Here is a 24,597-nt window from a genome sequence, read left to right on the forward strand (position 1 = left end):
CTGATACCTCAAGACCAACTAAATCAGAATCATTTTAGATCTAAAACAGTGGATGTTGCAGGCTGGCCAGTTATCTCACTTGGTTACAGCATGCTGTTGCTAAAACCAAGGTCAAGGGTTCAGATCTCCATACCAGACAGCTGCAAAGTGAAAAATAAAAACAATGGGTGTCAAACTTTGGCATACATCAGAAACACCTGGAGGGCTGGACCTCACCCTCCCAAGTTTCTGATTCAGTATATCTGTTTTGGGGCCCAGAATTTGTATCTCTAATAAGTTCCTAGGCAAGACTGATGGTGCTAGTCTAGGGAACACACCTCAGGAATAACTGATCTCGGGCTGGCCGGTTATCTCGGTGGTTAGAGCACAGTTTTATCACACTAAGGTCATGGGTTCGGATGCCCACACCAGCCAGCTGCCAATAAAATTTTTTAAAAAGGAGGAAGGGGCCGGCCTGGTGGCGCACTGCTACAGTGCGCCGCTTGGGAAGTGTGGCGGCGCTCCCGCCGAGGGTTCGGATCCCACATACAGACCGGCCGCTCACTGGCTGAGCGAGGAACGGGGGCAACACCAAGGGTTGCGATCCTGTAGCCGGTCCCTGTCCGGGCGCGACACTGAGGGTTGCGATCCGTTGCCGGTCACGAAAAAAGACAAAAAAAAAAAAAGTTCATGGAAACAACAAAAAAAGCTCATGGAAAAAATTCATATCTTTCAATTCTACTTTTCCACAAACTTTCTGAAGTATCCTCGTATTCATTCGACATTTACTGAGTCTTCACCACATGCCAGTTGCTGTGCTAAGGGCCAGAGATTTAGTGGTGATATATAATGCCCTTCACTGGTGGAAATAGACATTCTATATGTAATCTAGTGTGGTTTTTGTTTAATTAAATACACAGGTCTGAGATACATATACAAGGAGAGAATTTAGGAGTTAAAGTAGGTCTTCAGAAAATAAGATTTCTAGTTCACCCTGTTAAAAACTCACTCCCTCCAACTCCCATCCATTTCAGTTGCCCCATATGACAGGTCACCTTTCTACAGGCAGTTAGCTTCTAAGATTCAACTGGGAAGTGCCTACCTCCCACCCCCAACCTCATCCAAAGCAACTAGATGTTCAGGTTTTCCACAAAGTGTCTGCCTCCCTCACCTGCCTCCTAACTAGTGCATTCTCATGCCTGGGTAAGCCATGAGTAAGAAGTTATACTTTTGATTTGATTGCCTTGTCATACAAATTCATGACCACTTATTTCCTGATTTGTCAAAAGAACTGAAACTGGAGAAACTAAAATTAGCCCAAAACTAAACTGGCAGACAAAACTAGTTAGTGGTACTGCAGCAACTTATCACCTTCCCCACCTCCTTGGAATAAAAGCAGGATATTCAGGGAACTGAATATAGCACCTGAACCACCACATATTAAAATGGACAAAAAAGTAATGATACCCTCACTCTACTTACACTTAACTCTCCCCCAGTGATCCTCTTCCCATCTGTGCATCTCCACTATTGCACTTCCCATCTATCCAGTTTTTCCAGTTTTTTGTCCCTGGGCATATCCTGTTAACTCCTTGACCTCAGCGATCACCTGAAGGATTAATCTTTGTATCCCCAGCACTTTAAGTTTGCTTGCAATACAGGTCCTGAATATCTGACATAAAGAAGTGCAATCAAATGAAGCACTTCTATGCTATGACAGAAGGCTGTGAGGAAATGAAAACTGCCAAAATGCGGAAGCTCAAAGATTTAGAGGAGGACAACACATGTAGTTTTATTTCAATGAAGTCACAACACTTTCTTTTCCAACTGCTGCAAAGTGCATCTACAATCTTCTATTACAGATCCACTTCAAAAAGGTTTCCTGTGATATTACAGCAAGCCTCTTTTTTCAAACAGAGGAATAGTCCCAAATTCGTCTTCAAATAAAAACTCCATTCCAGTAAATGGTGAATACATGAATTTACAGTAAACCAGACACTTGAAAGGACAGCCAAGAAGTCTTCCAACAGTTTATTAGAAAGAATGTAGACATTTAAAAAAATCCCCACTGTCATGAACATAAGTTGAGGTTTTCAGCCCTGGTATAAGCTGAATCAAAAAAAGAAATAAAAAATCCAATAGTGTATTAACATTTTTTCACTCGTTTGCCATACTGACAGTGCAAATACAAATCTGGTCTAAACGTACAGACTCTCAAGCAACAATGTACAGCTTTCTTTGTCCTCCATGCTAAGAGATGTAAAGCTTAAGGGCCAAACAATACCAAATGTATAGGCTTCAAAAACCATCTAAGTTAGGGCATTCACTAGTTTTAGCTAAGATACATCTGAAACACTGACACGTGATCACTTAAAAATAATGTGAAGTAAACTTTTTGAAAAATAAACTTTAGTGGAACAATCCTGAAGGATACACCAGCGGAACAGCAAGTTACCAGATTAAGGTATCAGCCAATTTGTTTCAGCCACTTGAGTCCATGTCCTAAAATCTAAAATTTAATTATCTTTCCCTAAGCTGAGTGCTTTCTATCATGTCAGTATCTATATTACGAACTAAAGGAGACTTAAGTGAAATGTTTTTATTTATCACAACTGCTTTATCAATTGCCTAGGACCTCAACAGCTTCATGAAAGTCTGGGAAATATTCATGCATAAGGTTATTGCCTTAGCTGACTTAAAATTGCCCATACAATGGTAGATGTCAACCCTTAGTGAAGCCTTTTAAAAAACAAACAGGTTGAAAAATGGGTTAAAGAAGGCAAATACAGCATCTGCCTTTGGAGCTATCAACTCAGGAATTCTCTCAATTATGAAATCTTGCAGAGAAGTTATTTTTCTTTCTCAAAATCCGGGTGATGACATATTCCTTACTCCAGATCTGGCATTTCTGAAAGGATTTTTAAAACATTAGTATGAAGTACAAGAAAATAATCTACCAACTTTAAAGTCTTATAGGAAAAGTAGCCAAAAATATAAATAGTTCCCTAATAAATTAATTGGTTGTCTTACTATCTCAAATCATTCACATTTTTGCTTTGGCTATTTATTCAAGGCAATAAAAAAATCATTTCTCTTCCAAGAATTATTAAGAAGTTAATCTCTTTTTGAGAGTTTGGTCTCTGATGTGAACCATCACTGTGTAAACATATTTTTTATAGACACTTACTTTCATCATCACTGTCTTGTGAATCCTGCAGAAGAAATTAAAAAACAAAAATTACCAAGCTGATCAAACATTCCTCTGCTAAGTGAACAGTTTACTTTAAAAACCTGAAGCACTGTATTTTTGACTAAAGTAGCATAGGTATATGGTTATACCAAGCCTAGGAATTTAATCATTGATCTTAAGAGCAGGTTTACCTAAGGTGAACAGATGTACAGCTGAAGATCTAATCTTTCTGAAAAGGTGTGTACCTTTTGGTGAAAATTTAGCCCACCCTTTGAATCAATCCCTCCCTAAATTGTTGCTCTTCTCACTTGGCATTCAAAGAAAGAGGAAAAATGGCTCAATGTGAAGAACAATGTACTGACAGAAGACAATGAACTGTAATCCTGGCTTTTAAATTAGTCTAAATATTTTCCAAACTGCACTGAATAACTTTCTGGAAGATGATAACAGGATGCTGGGGGGGATGTTGAGAAAAGTGGTCTAGTATATCTTATACTTTCACAATGTTCATCCTTTTTTTTTTTTTGGGAGACTGACGAGTATGAGGATCCAAACCCGTGACCTTAGGCTATGCTCTAACCAACTGAGCTGACCAGCCAGCCCTGTCCATCTGTTTATTAGCGTCTCTAACCAATCCCACTATAAAACCTATTTAACTTACCTTCTTAGTCAAAATAATCCCTAAACTAACTCTTAATTGAATAAAATATATGATTTCTCTATGCAGTGACTCTTTTGAAATCTGGACCCTTGAGGAATGGTCCACGAAACATCAGTTCCCTAGTTAAGTACCCATCCCTCAAAAATGGGCACATCTTAAAAAAAAAAAAAAAAAAAAAAAAAAAAAAAAAATCATGGGGAAGAGCAATTTTTAAGCAAAAACCAAGAAGTGGCCAAAAAAAGCAATCTTGAATCTATATAAACCCACCTATAAATACATTGTTTCTTACTAAAGTAAACAGAAAGAAGAATTTATACACTTACATCATCTGCTCCATCTACTTCTGGTAAATCTACATCCTCATCACCACCCATGTTGTTCATCATCTATTTGAAGTGTAAAAATTAGTTTTAAAAATGATGTTAAATTAAGTCCTAATTATTAGGTTGCATGCTCCAGAATAAACCTTAAGTCTGTCATAGATTTCCACAAATGAAGAATGCAAAATAAACTTAAGTACCCTCCCTTGGAAAAGGTAAATAATAGGTTATTACATAAAATCCTGAAAACTTGTAGGGGAGTTAGGACTAAGTTCACCTTAAAGAAAGGGGATGTTACTAAAATTCATCCAGCAAGATACCTATGTATGCTAGAGAAATTAAAATAAAAATTCTGGGGGCCGGCCCGGTGGCGCTCCCGCCCGAGGGTTCGGATCCCACATACAGACCAGTTCCCGCTCACTGGCTGAGCGAGGCACGGGAGCAACACCGAGGGTTGCGATCCCGTTGCCGGTCCCGGTCCGGTACGGGGGCGACACTGAGGATTGCGATCCGTTGCCGGACACGGAAACAGACAAAAAAAAATAAAAATAAAAATACAAACTAAATAAAAATTCTGAATAGTTCCTCTGATGGCTAAGAAAAAGAATGGGATTCACTTATAGTTGTAAAGCATCGTATTTTAAGCTAGGTGGCATGTGTATTATGATATTCTTATTATGACTTTAAATACTATGAAGAACCAAAAAATATTTTAAAATAAAGTCCTTCAGAATAATCAGGTTGTATAAAAGGTGTGAATATTGACTTGAAGGCACAACGGCAGTAACTCTGAAGTTAAAAAACTGCAAATAAAACTAATTCCTGAAAAATGTACACAAGGAAAATACCCCCGTATACTGGAATAATAGTAACAATAAAGCAGAACAGTAGAACACACTCATAGGAAGTATAATTTTCCATCTTCAGTTGTTTATTATCATAAAGCAAACGGTATTATTATTTAAAGAGAGACAAGTAACCAAATACTAAACAACTATTTTAAGATGGGGAGAAACTTACGGAGTTACTTTTCTGTAATATTAAAATTTTCAAAAAATAAAATTATTTACATAACAAATGCATAACATTGTAAAGAAAAAATCAGAGACTTTAAAAATATATGCCTCGGGCCGGCCCGGTGGCGCACTGCTACAGTGTGCCGCTTGGTAGTGTGGCGGTGCTCCCGCCGAGGGTTCAGATCCCACATACAGACCGGCCGCTCACTGGCTGAGCAAGGTGCGGGAGCAACACCGAGGGTTGCGATCCCGTTGCCGGTCCCGGTCCGGTACGGGCGCGACACTGAGGGTTGCGATCCGTTGCCGGTCACGAAAAAAGACAAAAAGGAAAATAAAAATATATGCCTCATTCATGCCTACTTAGGTTAAAAAAAAAAATGCTTACCCAGATTTCAGAATTGGAAGGCACCTTAAAAAGATACCTAGTCGTACACACGATGGAATGTGTTCAGTCTTTAAAACAATGGAATATTACTTATGCTACATGAATGAACCTGGAGGACGTTATGCTAAGTGAAAAAAGCTAGTCACAGGACAAATACAGCATGAATACACTTATATGAGATATCTGCACAGAAACAGAGTCAAATGGTAATTGCCAGGAGCTGGGGGAAAGGAAAAACGGGTGAGGTTAGTGCTGTTCAACAGGTATAAAGTTCTAGTTATACAAGATGAATAGTTCCAGAAATCTGCACAGCACTGTGCCTGTAGTCAACAAAACTGTATTGTGTGTGCACTTAAAAAGAGGGTGAATCTCATGTTAAGCATTCTTACCTCAATTAATTAAAAAACAAAAAAGGGCCGGCCCGGTGGCGCACTGGAGAGTGCGCCGCTTGGGAGCGCAGCGGCACTCCCGCCGAGGGTTCGGATCCCATGTGGAGACCGGTTCCCGCTCACTGGCTGAGCTCGGTGCGGGCGCAACACCAAGGGTTGTGATCCCGTTGAATAGTTCCAGAAATCTGCACAGCACTGTGCCTGTAGTCAACAAAACTGTATTGTGTGTGCACTTAAAAAGAGGGTGAATCTCATGTTAAGCATTCTTACCTCAATTAATTAAAAAACAAAAAAGGGCCGGCCCGGTGGCGCACTGGAGAGTGCGCCGCTTGGGAGCGCAGCGGCACTCCCGCCGAGGGTTCGGATCCCATGTGGAGACCGGTTCCCGCTCACTGGCTGAGCGCGGTGCGGGTGCAACACCGAGGGTTGCGATCCCGTTACCGGTCAGTAAAAAAAAAAAAGACCAAAAAAAGGAAAAAATAAATAAATAAATAAATAAAATAAATAAAAATTAAAAAATACACACACACTCAAAGATACGTAGTCCAATCTCTCAGTATAAAAATCCTGGGCAATCTAGTCTTTTTTTTTTTTTTAAAGATGACCGGTAAGGGGATCTCAACCCTTGGCTTGGTGTTGTCAGCACCACACTCAGCCAGTGAGCAAACCGGCCATCCCATATATGGGATCCGAACCCGTGACCTTGGTGTTATCAACACCGCACTCTACCGAGTGAGCCACAGGCCGGCCCATCTAGTCTTGAATAACATGAGTAACTGCCAAAGAGTTTCCCTACCTCCTAAGGCATGGTTGAATACTTCTGTTAAGTTTCTTTGGGCAAGAAAAATGCTCAAAATGTGTCAAACACAATGCTAGGTGCTGAGGATACAATAGCAACACAGAACTGAATGTATTCAAGAGCTATTTAGGAGGTAAAACAAAAACAGAACAAAGATAGCACAGTACAAAAGAACAGTGTTATGAGGTTGTGACTTGCACAGCTGGATAAACGGTGGCACTATCATGACAGGTTAATAGCACAGTTGAGAAGAACACATGAATACGATAACCTCCTGTATGTTGAAATCATGGTACCAGAGCCATGAAAAGAGATATTAAATAAACAGTTGTATACAGGAAGCTGGAAATTTAGCTTCCTTTAACTCTTAGTTTTTAAAGAAGAAATACAAATAAAGTCTAATTGATTAAAAATTTCAAACTGCGGGCCTGCCTGTGGCTCACTCGGGAGAGTGTGGTGCTGATAACACCAAGGCCACGGGTTCGGATTCCATATAGGGATGGCCAGTTGCTCACTGGGTGAGCGTGGTGTTGATAACACCAAGTCAAGGGTTAAGATCCCCTTACCGGTCATCTTTAAAAAAAAAAAAAAATTCAAACTGCAATGAAAAAAGGATTTCATGGGTTATAGTCAACCAACAACCTAATGTTCTATTTCTAATCAGCTTTATTCCACTGTATTTGATGAGGCCTCTTCTGCCTACAGGTAGATTAATCATTTTTTCTTTGACCATGGCAATATGTATTTCTATATGGGTGACATCTTAGAAAACAGGCTTGCTTAAACCTTAAACCCTTCTCCCCGTTTTTGCAAATTAAAAACCCTGCACACCTCTCATTGTGAACATCTCACCATGATTCTTGTGTTTAAAGGATTATATTTGTATTATATAGCTCAAAAATGCAAGCCAACTACTGCATTCATGCTAAAAAAAAAAATCTATTCTAAAACTGAAATAAAAACTAGTTGTGATGGACTGATAAACTGTACAGTTTAGTTTCTGTCTGCCTTTAAACATCAACTTTGGAACCTAACAATAAAAAAAAAAAAAAATCACTACTGTTAAGGTCTTACTCGGTGTTACCATAGAATGATCTTGAAAATAAAATATCTCTTGAATACCATTATACACTTAAAAATCAAACCAAATTAACTACATACTTAAAAAAAATAACTATATAGAAATGTTATGGGGGGGGTGGGGGAGATGGAAGAACTTACCTCAGAGAAACGATCAAAATTAGACATGTCTTCGTCTGAATCATCTTCCCAGTCTTTCCAATTATTGAAGTCCACACTAAGCCAATTAAGCTATAGATCAATACAAACATCACTCCATGATTAGGCTGACTTGTACTTTTAAGATTATACATACATACATACATATATATATTTTTTGCAGCGGTGGGGCATGTAATTAACATACAAAAAAAGATTAAAATAGATAAATCAATGTGAAATCAAAGGCAGTACTTGCCAGATGCCAAAAAAAAAAAACCCCAAAAAAAGGAATAAAATGCAATAATGATAAATATAATTTCAATGAAGCTTTTTTCAGTTGTTAAACGTACCTTTTTAAACAGCAAAAATAAATTGGTAGGAACTATTCTCATATGCTTGAGTAATTTATTCAGTGAGACCAAGCTATACTCCCATATGATATCTGAGTAATTTATAAAAAGCATTCTATGCAGAGTCTGTCTCATCAATGCAAAAGATTCTGAACCAACCAGTGACTGACATTCTGACCACACCTGGTGTTAAGTTAAACTAATAAATCTCTTATAATAAGAGCAAAGTTTAATTGGGGGCACGGGGGGGAAAGACAGACGGACGGACGAACGGATGAATTAACCTCAAAGTAGGGGAAAAACATAGAACATGAGAATTTATAACTTAGCTATGAAACAAAAATACTATATTCCTTATGGCAAACAAGTGTATCTTTTACTACTAAAATAAAAATGTTAAACTTAAAAAAAAAATGAAACCTACCTTTGCCCTTTCTTTTGTTAACCTTGGCCATGACTGGCCAGACTCTCCTTTTCGTAAACAACATAAAATTGATCTGTCCGTTCTTTTATGCTTGGAATCCTAAAAATAAAATCATTATCACATCATTTATCTCTCTAAGATCACTATAGGACAGAAAGTAGCTTGTAATTTCTTAGCTCTTTTCACATTTCTTTTCCTACATTTTCTAGACTCTCTATAAACAACATAGCCTTGACCACTAAAAATTCTAAACCACCCAATTGCAAAAATAAAACCCTCGAAAGTTTCTAATACCTGATATCATTATTTCCTTCCTTGCACAAAGCGAACAAATAAAACCTTAAAAATTTTAACTAAATATGGCGCAACCACAGTTTAAAGATTTTATGCTTAAATCAGACAAGCCTCAAGAGTACTGCCCTGAGTCCAAATAACAGTAGCAAGAACAAAAAGAATATGCAGAATATTCCTTTTTTGAGACTGGCCACACGGCGCTCAGCCAGTGAGTGCTGTGAGCGCACCGGTCATCCCTATATAGGATCTGAACCCGTGGCCCCAGCGCTGCACTCTCCTGAGTGCGCCACAGGCTCGGCCCTCAGAAAAATATTTTGAAGGCAAGGGGAAAAAATACTGCAAAATATAAATATACCTAGTTAGCCTCTGAACTGTTAAGAAAAACAATGCTTACTGCTAAAAAGAGTACTTGAAGTATGTCCATTTTCTCATGATTTAAATCAGGAGTAAGGTATCAAGATTACTTACATTTGGATCAATACAGTGAAAAAGATCAATTTCATTTAAATGTTTAAAATTATCACTTCCTCCAAGACAACTGTATCAAAAAAAAAAAAAAAAAAAGAAGAAGAAATAAGCATCTTCAAGAGGTAAAGATTAGTAATAATTTCAGTGGAAAGAAAACAAAACAAGCAAACCAAAAAGCCATTCAGTTGTTGGAAACAAGATTTTTATTTTACTCAATGATGTAAAAGTGGTAAATTACCTGAATGTAAGTTTGGATTTTTCAAAATTTACATTAACATCTCTACTGTCTTCAACACAAAATTCAATGAAGACATAGTCCCTTCGATCATACCACTTTGCAGAAGCAGGCTGCCTACAAAGAGATAAAATTAGACAAAAGTCAAGCTGAAAATCATTAACTGAATATTCACATAACCTCTGAAGTTTAGCATGTAAGTAATGTATTTCTCTACTCCATTATAGCACTGATTAATTATTTTGAGGCTGTTTTATTACAATTTTAAAAAGAATCTACATTTCTACTCTAACAGCTACATTACAAATTAAAACATAAGGCTCTAACAAGGTTTAGTTTCAGAATGGTATCAATTTCATAACGAGAGAGATTTTAAAAAACCAGTGCTTAATAGTGTTAACCATTTAGCTAGGTCTGTGAAAAATTATATTCTACTTTAGAGTCCTGTTCCTAAAACTACATTTTACAGAATTAATAAACCAAGAGAAACAACCCACTTTCAACTGAAAATACAGTATTCAGTACCTCTAACTTACAATGTTAGGAACTGTGGGAATCAAAAAGTATGGAAAATTACAGTGTTTGTCTTTAAAAATATCCTCATTTGCAGCTTATATCTGACTTTTGGGGGGGAGAGTAGGGACAAACATAACTTAAAACTTTTATGATTCTAAGGGCCAGGCCATGGCTAACTTGGGAGAGTGTGGTACTGATAACACCAAGGCCACAGGTTCAGATCCCTATATAGGGATGGCTGGTTAGCTCACTCAGGAGAGCATGGTGCTGACAACACCAAGTCAAAGGTTAAGATCCCCTTACCAGTCATCTTTTTAAGAAAATCTTTTATGATTCTAAATAATTACATTAAATGAAAACTTTTCTTCATCTTTTACTCTATACACGTATCCAATATGTACTAGAAGCAACCTTCTATTTGCTTTTTTCTTAATATTGTTGATCTGCTCCTGTCTTCATTCTGTCAGCTGCCAAAGCTCTACCCATATATTAAAATTATGTTTTAGGATATGGCTAAAGGGCCGGCCCGTGGCTCACTCGGGAGAGTGTGGTGCTGATAGCACCAAGGCCACGGGTTCGGATCCCTATATAGGGATGACTGGTTGGCTCACTGGCTGAGTGTGGTGCTGACAACACCAAGTCAAGGGTTAAGATCCCCTTACCGGTCATCTTTTAAAAAAAAAAAAAAAAAAAAGGATATGGCTAAAAAACCACTACCAGCAAATACATTCAAACATGGTTGATGAACAGGCAATAAAGATTTTATGTCGTAAATAATTTTCTAAAGTAATCTTTAGACAAGTTATTCAAGAGACAAATGTTTGCACATATGCATCATAATTCCTAGAATTCTCACACACACACACACACACACACACACACACGCACGCACGCACGCACGCACGCACGCACAAAACTAACAGTATTTGCCTTTAAAAAATGAGCCAAAAAGATGAGGAAAGACAGACGGTAGCACCACGTCATACCCAGCTGTTTTAATTACTTTTAAAGAAATAAATATGTGCTGCTTTGATAATACAAAAATTAGTTATTTGGCATTCAGGAATTCTTTGTATTTCATTCCAACTTTTCCATAAGTCTAGAATTATTTCAAAATAAAATGTTAAAAAATATTGGTTATTATATATTCAAACATGACTGATAAACCAATTCAACTGAAAGGGATTTAGTTTCCGAACTTTGAAATTCCCAGCTCTAAGGAGGAGTAGTTTGAAGTTATTCTATAAATAAAGAGTTGCAGTCAACTGCTCATCAACATTTTTACATAACTGTTAAACTTGACTAATCATATTGATATCAGATGTGAAGTAGGTTAAAAAAATCACACATGGCAGTTTCCAGTCTAAATGCTGGCAAATCAGCAAAGGTTAAGGCTATTTCCTTAGGCACCTATCAGCAGATTCTTAAAAAATTTCAATTTTTATGTTAACTTCTCAATATACATTGTAGTTGATTTTCATGTCCCTTTACTTGTTCCCCCCCCCCCAACCAACAACATCATATCTGTTCACTTGTCTTAACAAGTTCAAGGGATTTTCAGATTTTAAATGACTGAAAAAGAAGTCTAACCAAACTTCTGTGGACTAGTGAATCACAACTTTTTTTTTTTTTAAAGATGACTGGAGGGCCGGCCCGGTGGCGCACTCGGTTGAGTGCGGTGCTTGGGAGTGCGGCGGTGCTCGCCGAGGGTTCAGATCCCATATAGAGACTGGTCCGCTCACTGGTTGAGTGCGGTGTGGGTGCGACACTGAGGGTTGCGATCACGTTACCGGTCACGAAAAAAGACAAAAAGGAAAAAAAGAAAAAAAAAAGATGACTGGTAAGGGAACTGCAACCCTTGACTTGGTGTTCTCAGCACCACGCTCCCTGAGTGAGCCAACCAGCCATCCCTATATAGGGATCTGAACCCATGGCCTTGGTATTATCAGCGCCATTCTCTCCCAAGTGAGACACAGGCTGGCCCTACAACTTCTACTGTTATTATGTTAATGCATCTAAAAAACAATTTAGGAGTTTTATGAATAGGCCACACATTACTTCTAGCCAAAGTATTATTCTCAATATCTGGTAACATCTTCTGTTTTTAACTGAAAATATTTGCTAACGTTATAGAAAATTCAAGTGACAGATTTTAAAATGGAAGTGACTGATTGTCCTATTTTTAAAACAGCATTAGTGATAACAACTGGTGGCAATGATGACTCCAGTGCCAAAATACCATTTCCAACTAAAAGGAACCAGGGCTCCTTCAGAGAAATGGCTGATCCTAAGTCTAAGGGTGGGAAATACTAGCTTGGGACATCTGGTGAAAATGAAACTTTAGGGCCAGCCCAGTGGCGCACTGGAGAGTGCGCCGCTTGGGAGCGCGGTGGCGCTCCCACCAAGGGTTTGGATCCCATGTGGAGACCGGTTCCCGCTCACTGGCTGAGCGTGGTGCGGGTGCGACACCGAGGGGTTGCGAACCCATTACTGGTCAGTAAAAAAGACAAAAAGGAAAAAAAAAAAAATGAAACTTTAAAGACAACAAGGTCAGTCAAAACAGTAGGCAACAAAAAGGGTCTGCCCTTGGCCAAAGGCAATCTGAGCATCAAAAAGAACTGCAGGAGGAGAGGGAGGAGGGAAAGGAGAATTTTTAAAAAGTAAAGGGACATGAAAATCAACTACACTGTATATTGATAAATCAAAAGAAAAAAAAAAGAATGACTGCAAATATATTGAATATAAAAACCCAAAATTTGTTATCAGTTTAAAAAACAGGGCTGGCCAGCTAGCTCAATTGGGAGAGCATGGTGCTGGTACACCAGGGTCATGGGTTCAGATCCCCCATACTGGTCAGGGACCCAAAAATCAAATAATTAGTTGAATAAATAAAAAAATCAAGACAAACTACCTACGATTCTAGATCACTACAAAATGATGGAGCACCAATGCTTTACAAACTGTCAATAAAAGAATTTGGCATTCTTCCTTCCTTCTCGTTATGAACCTTAGTTCACTATAACTGAAGTGGCAGTTTACGAGGGAGATGTCACAGAACACTAGCTTTGTTGTGGAAGGAAACAAGAAAAACACCATTCTGCAACCCTTAAACTGACTTGGCAATGATCATCAATGGATGTGATACGATAAACACAATTAATGAAGAACATACCAATCTTAGCATCACTAGAAGTGGGACAATGGGATACATATCACCAGATTTGATGCAACATGATGTATTCCTGTATACTAACTACAATACATACTTGTTTGGGGATGGCTGGTTAGTTCAGATGATTAAAGCGCAGTGTTATAACACCAAGGTCAAGGGTTCAGATCTCACACAGGTCAACCACCAAAAAAAACAAAAAATACTTGTTTGGGGAAAAAAAAAAAAGTTTACCCCAATTTAATAAACCTTTGAAGCTTAATTACCATCTACAGGAAGTATGAGAAAAAGGAAGAAGCTGAATGATACTACAAATGACAAATCCTGAACACGGTCTCTTTAACAAATCGATGGCATGAAGGACAGAGAGACCTAAATTAAGAGAGACCTAAGAGATTTACTAAACAAGTGCGATTTATAAACCTGGTCTGCATCTTGATTCCAACTAAACATAAAAAGAGATACTGAAACAACTGTGGAAATATGGATATGGATATGATCAGGGTATTAGATGATACAGACATTGTTAGTGTTAAGGTGTAAAAGGCATAGTTTTTATTGGAAAAAATACCCATTACATATAAAAACTGAAGTATATGGGTTTGCTTCAAAATACTTCAGGAAAGGAAAAAAGGATAGATAGATAAAGCAATGTGGCAAAAACTTGGTAAGTGCTGAATCTGGATGATGAGTACATGGGGAATTATTCTCTTTTCTTGGTGTCTAAAATATATTTATATATATAATTTTTTTTTTTTTTTTTTTTTTTTTTAAGATGACCAGTAAGGGGATCTCAACCCTTGGCTTGGAGTTGTCAGCACCACGCTCAGCCAGTGAGCAAACCGGCCATCCCTATATAGGATCCGAACTCGTGGCCTTGGTGTTATCAGCACCGCACTCTACCGAGTGAGCCACGGGCCGGCCTTAAAAAATATATTTTTTTAAGTGACATTAATTTATTTTTGTGTAGAATGCTTTCTTCCTTTGGAGCAATTAAGTCTAACTGAGAAATCATGTTAAATTTAAAACATAAAAACATGTACTGGCCAGCCAGCCCCCCAAAAACATAAAAACAAAATCAATCTTTTCCATTCAACTAAGAAAATGAAGACTCCAATAGCTACAGCTCATAAACTCTGGCTACATTTGTCCAACTATCATTTACTCTAACATTTCAGAAACTTCTGCTTTGGTAAACAGCATTTGTTGCCATCAGTGTCCAGATTATAGACATTCCTTCTTTGTAGAACTTGTGATTTTAACTTCAAAATAAAATCCATTGGGGAGAAGAAGGGGGAGCAACAGATAAAAATAAAATGGACCCTGTCCTGATAATGGTTGAAAATGAATAACGAGTACATGAGAATTCACAGTAGTATTCTACCTTTTATTTTCGACAAAATTACACAATAAAGTTAAAAATTATTAACCTATTTAAATTCTGGTAAATGCTTCTGTAGCTGCATAATCTGAAGATACTTAACAGTACTGTTTACCTTATAAAGGGCAAGATGCATATTAAGAGCCTATAGTAATGGAGAAGGAACACACTAATGGTGACCTGGTTATTACAGCGGCTACATCAAAAACCAAGTACACTTTTAAAAAAACTAAAAACACACCAAGTATATCAGCTGTTCTGTTTCTGTTCACATTAAGGACATTGGAACAAGGGGAGCTCAGTCTTCTTTTATCAAATTCACATTAAGAGTAATCTACTATATTACTGTTGTGGGCTGAATTGTGTTTCCTCCAAATACATATGTTGAAGTCCTAACCCCCCAATACCTCAGAATATGAATGCATTTGGAGATAGAGTCTTTAAAAGGTAATTAAGTCTTGTTAGTCTTAGGATAGGCCCTAATCCAGTATGAATAGTGTCCTTTTAAGAGGAGATTAGGACAGACAATTTCAGAGAAAAGACACAAGATGATGATTATCTGCAAGCCAAAGAGAGAGGCCTCAGAGGAAAATAACTCTGATGATACCTTGATATTGACCTTACAGCCTCAAGGAACTGAAAGGAAATAAATTTCTGCTGCTTAAACCACCCAGTCTGTGGTACTTTGTTATGGCAGCCTTAACAAACTAATACAATCATTTCCCAGATGATAAAAACAAATTTAAATTCTCTAAACTTGGGGGTGGCCCACAAGCCAAAAATGATTCCTACATTTTTTTCTTTTTGTGTTTTGGAAGCTGGCTGAAATGGGGATCCAAACCCTTGACCTTGATGTTGTTATAATACCACCCTCTAAAATATATTACTTAAATCAACCTCGTTGGGGATATATATATATACACATGTAGAATTCCCATAGAATTCCACATCATTTTGGTATATTTCCCCAAGCTACCTTTAATACCTTTCTCCCATGGTAGTGTTCAATCAGACTGATTTCCATACAAATTAAAGTTTCTACATATGCAAACGCGACAAATCATTACTATCTGAATCCTTACTCTAAAAGTCATTGGGAAAAAATTAGGATACTATCACCAGGTCACAAAATATTAGTATCTCTAAATCATATGACAAATGTACTGAAGAAAACAGCAAAAACGACCGTTTTATCAGCACCGCACTCTCCCGAGTGAGCCACAGGGCCGGCCCCAAAAACGACCGTTTTAAAATGCTCTACTTTAATAAGAATATGTAGAAGACTGCAAAACATTGCATAACGATAAGCTAATTAACAATCATCTTTATGATAAAAATGGGCAAATATTTTAAAACCTGAAAAGCTTTATCTTCAATTAATGGCCTCACACAGAAATAAATCAGAAACAGAAAAAATAATAATTTTTACGAAACAGCCAACTCCCTTAGGTTACAAAACAATGGGGAGGACTGATCCAGTCAAGAAACAGATGATCAGTCTGACCAAACTGTAACCAATAAGCTAAACATTCCTAAAATAACGGACTCAAATTAGTCAAATGTACTGAGGGTATTTACCAACTTAGTGGTACTTCTTTCCCATACTTCCCAAAACACAGCAAAGCCTCAATTATAAAACCACAGATTTGATTTATAAATGGCACTCTCTCAAACTTTTATCTTTCAACTACTGATCTACTTTCCTGTATAGAATAAGATACTGAAGATATGCTATAATAGAATATAGTAACAACAGTAGAAGACTCCAGTTAGCATCAACCCTAACCATCAAGCACCTCATATAGCCAAGCCATATGGCTAAAATACATTTGGAGTTTAAATGTTACTCATTAAGTGAATTTTTTATTGGATGTGGTGCCAGGAATTATGGAGTAAGATAGTCAGCAAAATAGACAAAAATCCCTGCACTTAAGAAGCTTACATTCAAGCTAGATGAAATTTAGTACAAAAACCTTCTCTTATGAAATATGGGATTGGGGAAATCACATCCATTACTAGCTGTGGTTTATCTTTCTTGATGTATTAATAGGTGATGCATCATAAAATAATCTTCTTTGGTTGTTAGTACTTTGAAAAACAGCTTATTGTTTATCTAGATATTTAAAAACATAAGATGCTGGAGAGGATATGTTCTGTACACAACCTCACATACTTTATTCAGAAGTAATAACAGTCTCCTTATGAGTTTGTTTGTTTATTATTCATTCATTTATTTTTCCTTGGTGGCTGGCCAGTATGGGGATCCAAACACTTGGCCTTGGTGTTATAACACTGCACTCTAACCAACTGAGCTAACTGGCCACCCCCTTACTCTTACTCCAGGTGTGATGATTGTCTAAATTAAAAATACTCTGAATTCTGGGCCGCCACGTGGCACGCTCGGGAGAGTGCAGTGCTGGGAGCACAGCGTCACTCCCGCCGCGGGTTCGAATCCTATATAGGAATGGCCGGTGCGCTCACTGGCTGAGCGCGGTGCAGGCGACACCAAGCCAAGGGTTGCGATCCCCTTACTGGTCACGAAAAAGACAAAAAAAAACAACAACTTTGAATTCTGAAAATAGGAATCAGTAGACTAGCTTTTTACTAGAGCTTAATAATGGAACAAACTTTATTTTAGGGTTAGGAAAAAATTACACATATTTCTTTTTTTTCCCCCTTTTTGTCTTTTTTACTGACCGGTAATGGGATCACAACCCTCGGTGTCGCGCCCGCACCGCGCTCAGCCAGCGAGTGGGAACCGGTCTCCACATGGGATCCGAACCCTCGACGGGAGCGCCACCGCGCTCCCAAGCAGCGCACTCTCCAGTGCGTCACCAGGCCGGCCCACACATATTTCTAGTAAGAAGAAAAGCTACTTAAAGATTAGATATACTAATTTTTTATACATCCCAGTGTATCTTCAAATATCAAGGGTTATAGCTCAGTTCATTAGAGCATGGTGTTAATAACACCAAGGTCAAGGGGTTCAAATCCCTGAATAAACCAGCTGCCAAAATAAATAAATCAAGGGTTACAAAAGAATAAAATTCATTAAATTCAAGAAAAAGAAAGTAAGCAGTAGAAAAGATGTTATCAAGTTCAGAAATACTGATTTCCGGGCCGACCCATGGCTCACTCGGGAGAGTGTGGTGCTGATAATACCAAGGCCACGGGTTCAGGGTTCAGATCCCATATAGGGATGGCCAGTTAGCTCACTGGGTGAGTGTGGTGCTGACAACACCAAATCAAGGGTTAAAATCCCCTTACCAGTCGTTATTTAAAAAAAAAAAAAAACGATCTCTAAAAACTAAAAATTTGTCAACTATAACTAGTCTACTATTTGCAAAAGGGGAATCAAGAAACTGGTAAGTCTTCATCATTAATATAGTGGAAAGTAAAAAAAAAGAGGGAGGAGCTGGCTGGCCAGTTAACTCAGTTGGTTAGAGTACAGTGTTAAATACAACATCAAACTCAAGGGTTAGGATTCCCATACAGGCCAGCTGCCCCCCCCCCCCAAGAAACTGGTAAATTTGTTTGTATTAAATGTAGTAAGTGAGAAATAAAACAAAGTTCTGCTATGGAAAGGGAAAAAATAGTTCCATGTTCACAGACTTAGCAGTTCTTACTTGTTAAGTAGTTATCAAAAGCCCTGCCTATTTTTTTTTTTTTTGTCTTTTTTGTCTTTTTCTGTGTCCGGCAACGGATCGCAACCCTCAGTGTTGCCCCCGTACCGGACCAGGGACCGGCAACGGGATCACAAGCCTCGGTGCTGCTCCCGCGCCTCGCTCAGCCAGTGAGCGGGAGCCGGTCCGTATGTGGGATCCGAACCCTCGGACGGGAGGGCCGCCGCGATAGTGCGCCACCGGGCCGGCCCCCCTGCCTATTATTAATCCTATGAAACCAAGCTCTTTCTCACATGAGTATTCTTTGGTCATAGAAACCCTAAGATATGCTTCTCTTATTTTCTGATCTTCTGTACATCAATTGTAATACTATATAAAACTCTCTGGAAAGGTGATCTGAATAAACATACTAGCCTGTGGTTCTCAAATTATGTGCCAAGGAGCATCAGGACACTACGGAGGAACTCACAAGGATGCCTTGGGATATTTCACATTTGAGGTGAATTCAGGGATACTCAACTTCAGTCAAGACACCAAACCAACTACTAGTTTGAAGTGGTTCAGTTTCAACATTAGATTGCATTACAACCCTCTCTGTTAAGTTTCATGTTCTCAAGACTAGATTTCTGGTGTTTACTGTGATTAAAAAAAAAAAAAAAAAAAATCAATGGGGAACAGGTAGCAAGATGGAAGTATCCAATCTGATTTCAAGGTTTGAGAAGTTACATAGTGCCCAAAAGGCACACACATCTCTTTAGTAGCTGTGGTTATGTAAGAAGCTATTTTTTTCTTCCAATTTATGTGTATTAGTTTTTCAAACAGCTACCAGGCTGTTAAAACGAAATATTTAAGTTGTTTGGGCCCAACTACCTAATAAACACCAACTGCTTGTTACTCCTTAAAATAAAAAAAAAACTTTTTGCACCATAAAAAACTTTTCAGACACCAAGGGCACCATGAACCAAGAATGTTTGTGTGCTAGCTCCTTTGTTTGGTAATTCCCATTCTTTTTTTTTTTTTTTGTCTTTTTTGTGACCTGCTGCACCGCGCTCACTTGGCTGAGCGCACCAGCCATCCGTATATAGGATCCGAACCCGCGGCGGGAGAGCCACTGCACTCCCAGCGCCGCACTGGACCGCACACTCGAGTGCCTCACGGGTCGGCCCAGGTAATTCCCATTCTAAGATATAAAGGTGAAAGCTGTTCATTCTAATATCATCCCCAAAACTTATTGCTTTTCTTCCAAGAAACTTTATGACCTTCCTACGTGCCTACTTTTGTGCATTCTTCCTTTTAACATCCCCAGAGCTGATAAAAGAATTTTTCTTCATACAACTAAGACTCAAACAAGGTCAAATGTTAATCTCTCACTGCCTCCATTATAGACAAATTTTAGACCCCCGGGGCTCATAACCATATCTCAGGGAGTGTGACATATCATGAAAATCCGTAACAAAAAAAAAAAGAAAGAAAAATATTTTAAATGTTAAAAAAAGTGTGGCACAGGTTATAACAGAAGCAGTTTACATTATAACAAATAAAATGAAACTACAGCATCATGGTCATGTATTTGAAAATTAATCATTTTTCCTTTTTGTAAGTGGAAAAAATAAGTCTTCTGTCAGAAATCCTAGGTCCTGGCGTTGGCCAGTTAGCTCAATTGGTTGGAGCCCAGCCTTGTAACACCAAGATCAAGGGTTCAGATCCCAATACCAGCCAGCTGCCAAAAAAACTACAAAAATGAGATCTTGGGTTCCAATCCTATTTTGGACACCCCTTTATGATACTAATTAGTGCTTTGTGAATGGATATGTTAAGAATTAGATCCTGGAATCTAATATAAAAAAGAATTTAAAACACCTGTTATTAAGATCCTTTCAGTACACCAAATTAAGCTCTGAGTTGAAAAGGGTCCTGACAGGGTTGGCCCATGGCTCACTTGGGAGAGTATGGTGCTGATAATACCAAGGCCACAGGTTTGGATCCCCTGTAGGAATGGCCGGTTAGCTCACTGGGTGAGTGTGGTGCTGACAACACCAAGTCAAGGGTTAAGATCCCCTTGCCGGTCATCTTTTATTTAAAAAGAAAAAAAAAAAAAGGGGTCCTGACATAAACATTCTATAAAAGTGTGGTTACATATGAAGTGCAACTGTGACACAGAAAATCCACATCTGCACATTTTATTCAGCTTTGGAATACAATATGTGGGGAGGTCATCTTGCCCAAGGTAAGGTTAAAAGAATAAAAGTTCAAAGGTGTACTGAAAGCAAGCAGCAGCCTCAATTTAAAAATCTCTCACTGCCAGTCCACACAGTAAATAGTAAAAAGTTTAATATAACATACTTTGAATTTCCAAAACTAAATAAACTAGATGCAACAATTCTCCAGTTAAAAACTCAGGAAAAAAACATGATCTTACTTGTTTAACAGCTAGGTTGATTCTAAACAGTTTATACTACAAAGGTATTTTTTCCTGAAAAGGGACAATCACTAACCACATAAGACCCCTAAATGATATTGCTTTTAGAAGATTTTTAAACTGAGAAAATCCACTTAAATAGGATAATCTTAATTTAGCAATAAAATCCTGGCCTGCAATCCAGTGATTTGTCACTTCCAGTTTCTACTGACTTCTAGTTAAAGTATAACACAGGGAAAAAAAAAAGAAAATCCAGTTGCCATGTTACAGTTGTTAGGAAATCAACACTAAAGAAAGACTTTCATGAGTTATTTTTCTCTAACTTATAGAAATTAACCATATGCTCACTATGACAATTTCTTTTGAAGACTGAAGACTGAAATTTTTATTCTTGGGATTCAATTCTACAAAGCTGAATTATGGCGAAGTAAATAAAATTTTAACCGCTGTCAGATAGTCACAGTTATGTTTTTGGACAATTTATTAAAGTACAAGATATAAAGCAACAAAAGAATGACCTAGAATGACTTCAAATATTTTTAAAGAAAAAATATTTTACTTTATATCTATTGTTAATTGGCCCAATGTTAACTGATTTAGGGAAAAAAAAAAAAACATAAAGCATCACCCCCTACAAGACTAAATTGGGGAGGTCTTAAAATCCCAGCCTTTTCTAAAGTAGGTGTAAAATTAAGAACTTTTATATAAGCTACTAGACAAAACCTTTATACGTTGATTAAGGTTTAAACGAATTTAACTAGGAAATCACTAATAGCTTTCAAATGAGGAAAACATATCCCAAACCCTTAAGGCATCCAGCATAAATGTCTCTCTCCCCACATCTAAAAAACGTTTAGAGCATACAGCAACAAAATGAACCCTTATGGGCCAGATTCTTTCTAGGACTGAATGATCTATTAAAGGTTTCCACCAACTCAAATAACTGACTCATGACATTCATTTTATAATTTCATTTAAGTCATCAGTTCAACAAGATACCCTGAAGAATTTACAAGATAGTACATACTGAATAAAATTTTAAAGAGAATAAAATTTATCTGGTCTCTTCAAAATGCTCATTTTGAAGGCAGCATTCCTGTAACTACAGAAAGACTGCTTTCTGGAATACTGATTGCTACACTTTTCATCTGAGTTCTGAATCTTATTTACATAACTTAACGTTTCTTACCTATTTTACTATTTTATGTGACCTCCAGAAAGTGTTCCTGTTCCAAGTCATTTTAAACACGGTATTTCTTGATACTGTTTGGCTACATTATTCTATTAAAAGTTGGTAATGCTTTATCAGGCAACTCATTTTCTACTCAAATCTTCAAAGTATAAAAGACATTTTAATACAATCCTTGCTACGTTACTTAGACGAGATTTCAAAGGGAAAAGCAAAAGCTCTTTTATACAGATTTACATCTTCTTTTAAAAAATAATCTATTTGATACCACTTTTGGGGGGAAAATCCTCCAAAATTCTAATATATGCTCATACACATGCTTCCTTCTGGAGTTTTTCTCTATCATCAACTGGCTGTAGTGTTAACCCTAGATTAACCATTGAGATTTCCAGCCAATATACTCACCGTCAGTATCACTGCTTTATTATACAAACCCTTGAAAGTGTATTACTTTCTATAGGAATAAAAATTGTTCCCCTTCAGTTGTTCTCCATACCTACTTTTTAGGACACAGTTAGAACCCAGCCCCCCAAACCTATAAAACCGCCAGTTCTCACATGCAAAAACGTAAAGCTTTTCCTTCAAAGAACGTAAGGCTTGAAAATGGCAGTGCCACGAATTCTTATTCGATTAAAATCACCAAGGTTTTCCTTCATCGTAAAAACCTAAGAATGCGAAAGAATTTGTAGCCACCTCCACAAATCTAAGCGCTTTAAGACAAAGTATAAATAACCGTAATTTGGGCTGGCCGATTAGCTCAGTTGGTTAGAGCGCAGTGTTGTAACACCAAGGTCAAGAATTGGATCCCCATACCCGCCAGCCCCCAAAATAATTTTTTTTTTAAAATAGCGGGATCCCTTACTAGCTAGCCACCCAAAAACAAATAAAAATAAGTAACAGTAACTTACTGTTATGTTCTCAAATGGCTAGATCAAACGTCCTCACTACAAAGATATGTTTTGCGATGAATATACTAACTACCCTGACACGGTCATCACACACAGTATACATTACATGTACTGAAATATAACTCTGTACCCCACAAATACGTATAATCAATACGTTTCAAGTAAAAAGTAAATTCCTTTTCAAAAAAACCAGAACGTAATTACATACCTATTTAATCCTTACATTGGGACGGTAATAAAACCTCACCTAAAGTTTAATATAAAACACAGAAAACGTCCACAAGTATCTCGACACGTGAACTACCTGCTCAATGGTAACTCCTCCTCGCTGCCTGGGAAGCTGCTGAGTTTTGGCAATCTCCATTCTTTTCAAGGGCCTGGAGTGGGGAGACGGCCTGGAAGTACCCATACTCAAGAAACCAAGACCAAGGAGGAGGAAGTAAGTTGTGACAGCACGGCCTACCTCTAGTTGCCTAGCAGTACCTGCCGCTCACAGCGGAGGACCGCGTGGTGCTCTACCAGGAGCAACATCAGGCTTCTAGGAGCACCCACCACAGGTGCACTTGGCCTGGGGCCTGGCCCTGGCATCACAGAGCGGCAGAACCAGACTGCCCAAGAAGCCAAGTGGCAATCCAGAGGGTTCACGCCTCCAGGGCGCCCGCATGGCAAAAGCTCACAGGACCTTAAGGCCGAAGGCTAAGTTAGAGAGTTCCCTGTAAGCCAGACGGCCGAAGAGGGGGAAAGTATTTTACAGCACGGGGAAGCTGAGGGACGGTTTAGAGGTGGGGGAAGCAGACATTTGGAGGAAAAATGTCCTCCACCCGCCAACGGTAATCGGAACAAGGATCCCAGACCTCCTACCCCAGGCGGAACGACTGCCACCATTTAGGGGAGAAAGCTGAAGGGGCCGAAAGGAAAGAGAGGGCAGGGGGCCGCTTCCCCGCAGCCTGAGAGCCCCGAGCGCGGCCTCGGCCTCATGCCGAGGCGACCTTCTCTCTGCGGAGTGTCGCACTCACATTGTGAACGGGGCAGGGGGACGGGCGGACGGGTGGGCGGGCCTCTTTGGCGGCGGCTGCTAGGGAGTCGACTCCTCTCCGGTGGCGACTCCGGCGTTTTCTCCCCAGTCGCGGCCTCTCCTCGCTCCCCTCAGGCGACGGCGGCAGCGGCGGGCTCGACCTGAATCCCCAGAATGCACCGCGCGAAAAGAGCTGCTCCTCCGGCCGCGGAGAAGAGGAAAGTATAGGAAAAGGGGCGCGAGGACGGAGAATGAACGTGCGTGCGTGCTAGCGAGGGGTGGTGAGACCGGGCGGCGGCTGGTGACGCAGCAAAATGCCCGGGCCTTGCCGCCGCGCGTGCGCAGTCTTTGTTTTCGGGCTCCTGCGCGGCTTTCTAGAGATATCTACGGAAAGGGCGGGGCCTCCCAGCTTCTTCGCGATCCTTCCCGGCGCCGACCCCGCCCTTCATCCGCTCCTCCTCCCTGCCCCGCCCGCCCCGGTCCGATTTATTCCCGCCTCTCCTCCCGCGCTTGTCTCTCGCGTTAGAAAACCGTTGGCCGCCTAACCGCCCGGCCACGCGCCTTGGGCGATTTCTCTGAGAAACGGCTGTTTTGGCAGTGGAAAGAAGGCTGAGGCGGAGGGACGCGGAGTCGGGAGCCTTGGGCA

General features: G+C 39.1%; 1 protein-coding gene across 1 annotated transcript; it reads right to left on the reverse strand.

Annotated features, from left to right (window-relative positions):
- Positions 1-1,745: 1,745 nt before the first annotated feature.
- On the reverse strand, positions 1,746-24,361 carry PTGES3 (prostaglandin E synthase 3 (cytosolic)). The gene is made up of 8 exons (XM_008575492.1): positions 23,953-24,361; positions 9,735-9,848; positions 9,497-9,566; positions 8,735-8,833; positions 7,961-8,050; positions 4,154-4,216; positions 3,167-3,191; positions 1,746-2,887 (listed from the first exon to the last, which is right to left on the reverse strand). Coding segments are annotated over exons 1-8 (483 nt in total). The 5' UTR covers positions 23,955-24,361; the 3' UTR covers positions 1,746-2,867.
- Positions 24,362-24,597: the final 236 nt, after the last annotated feature.

The sequence above is a fragment of the Galeopterus variegatus genome, unplaced genomic scaffold (assembly GCF_000696425.1).
Source record: "Galeopterus variegatus unplaced genomic scaffold, G_variegatus-3.0.2 Scaffold1199, whole genome shotgun sequence".
Lineage (NCBI taxonomy): Eukaryota > Metazoa > Chordata > Mammalia > Dermoptera > Cynocephalidae > Galeopterus > Galeopterus variegatus.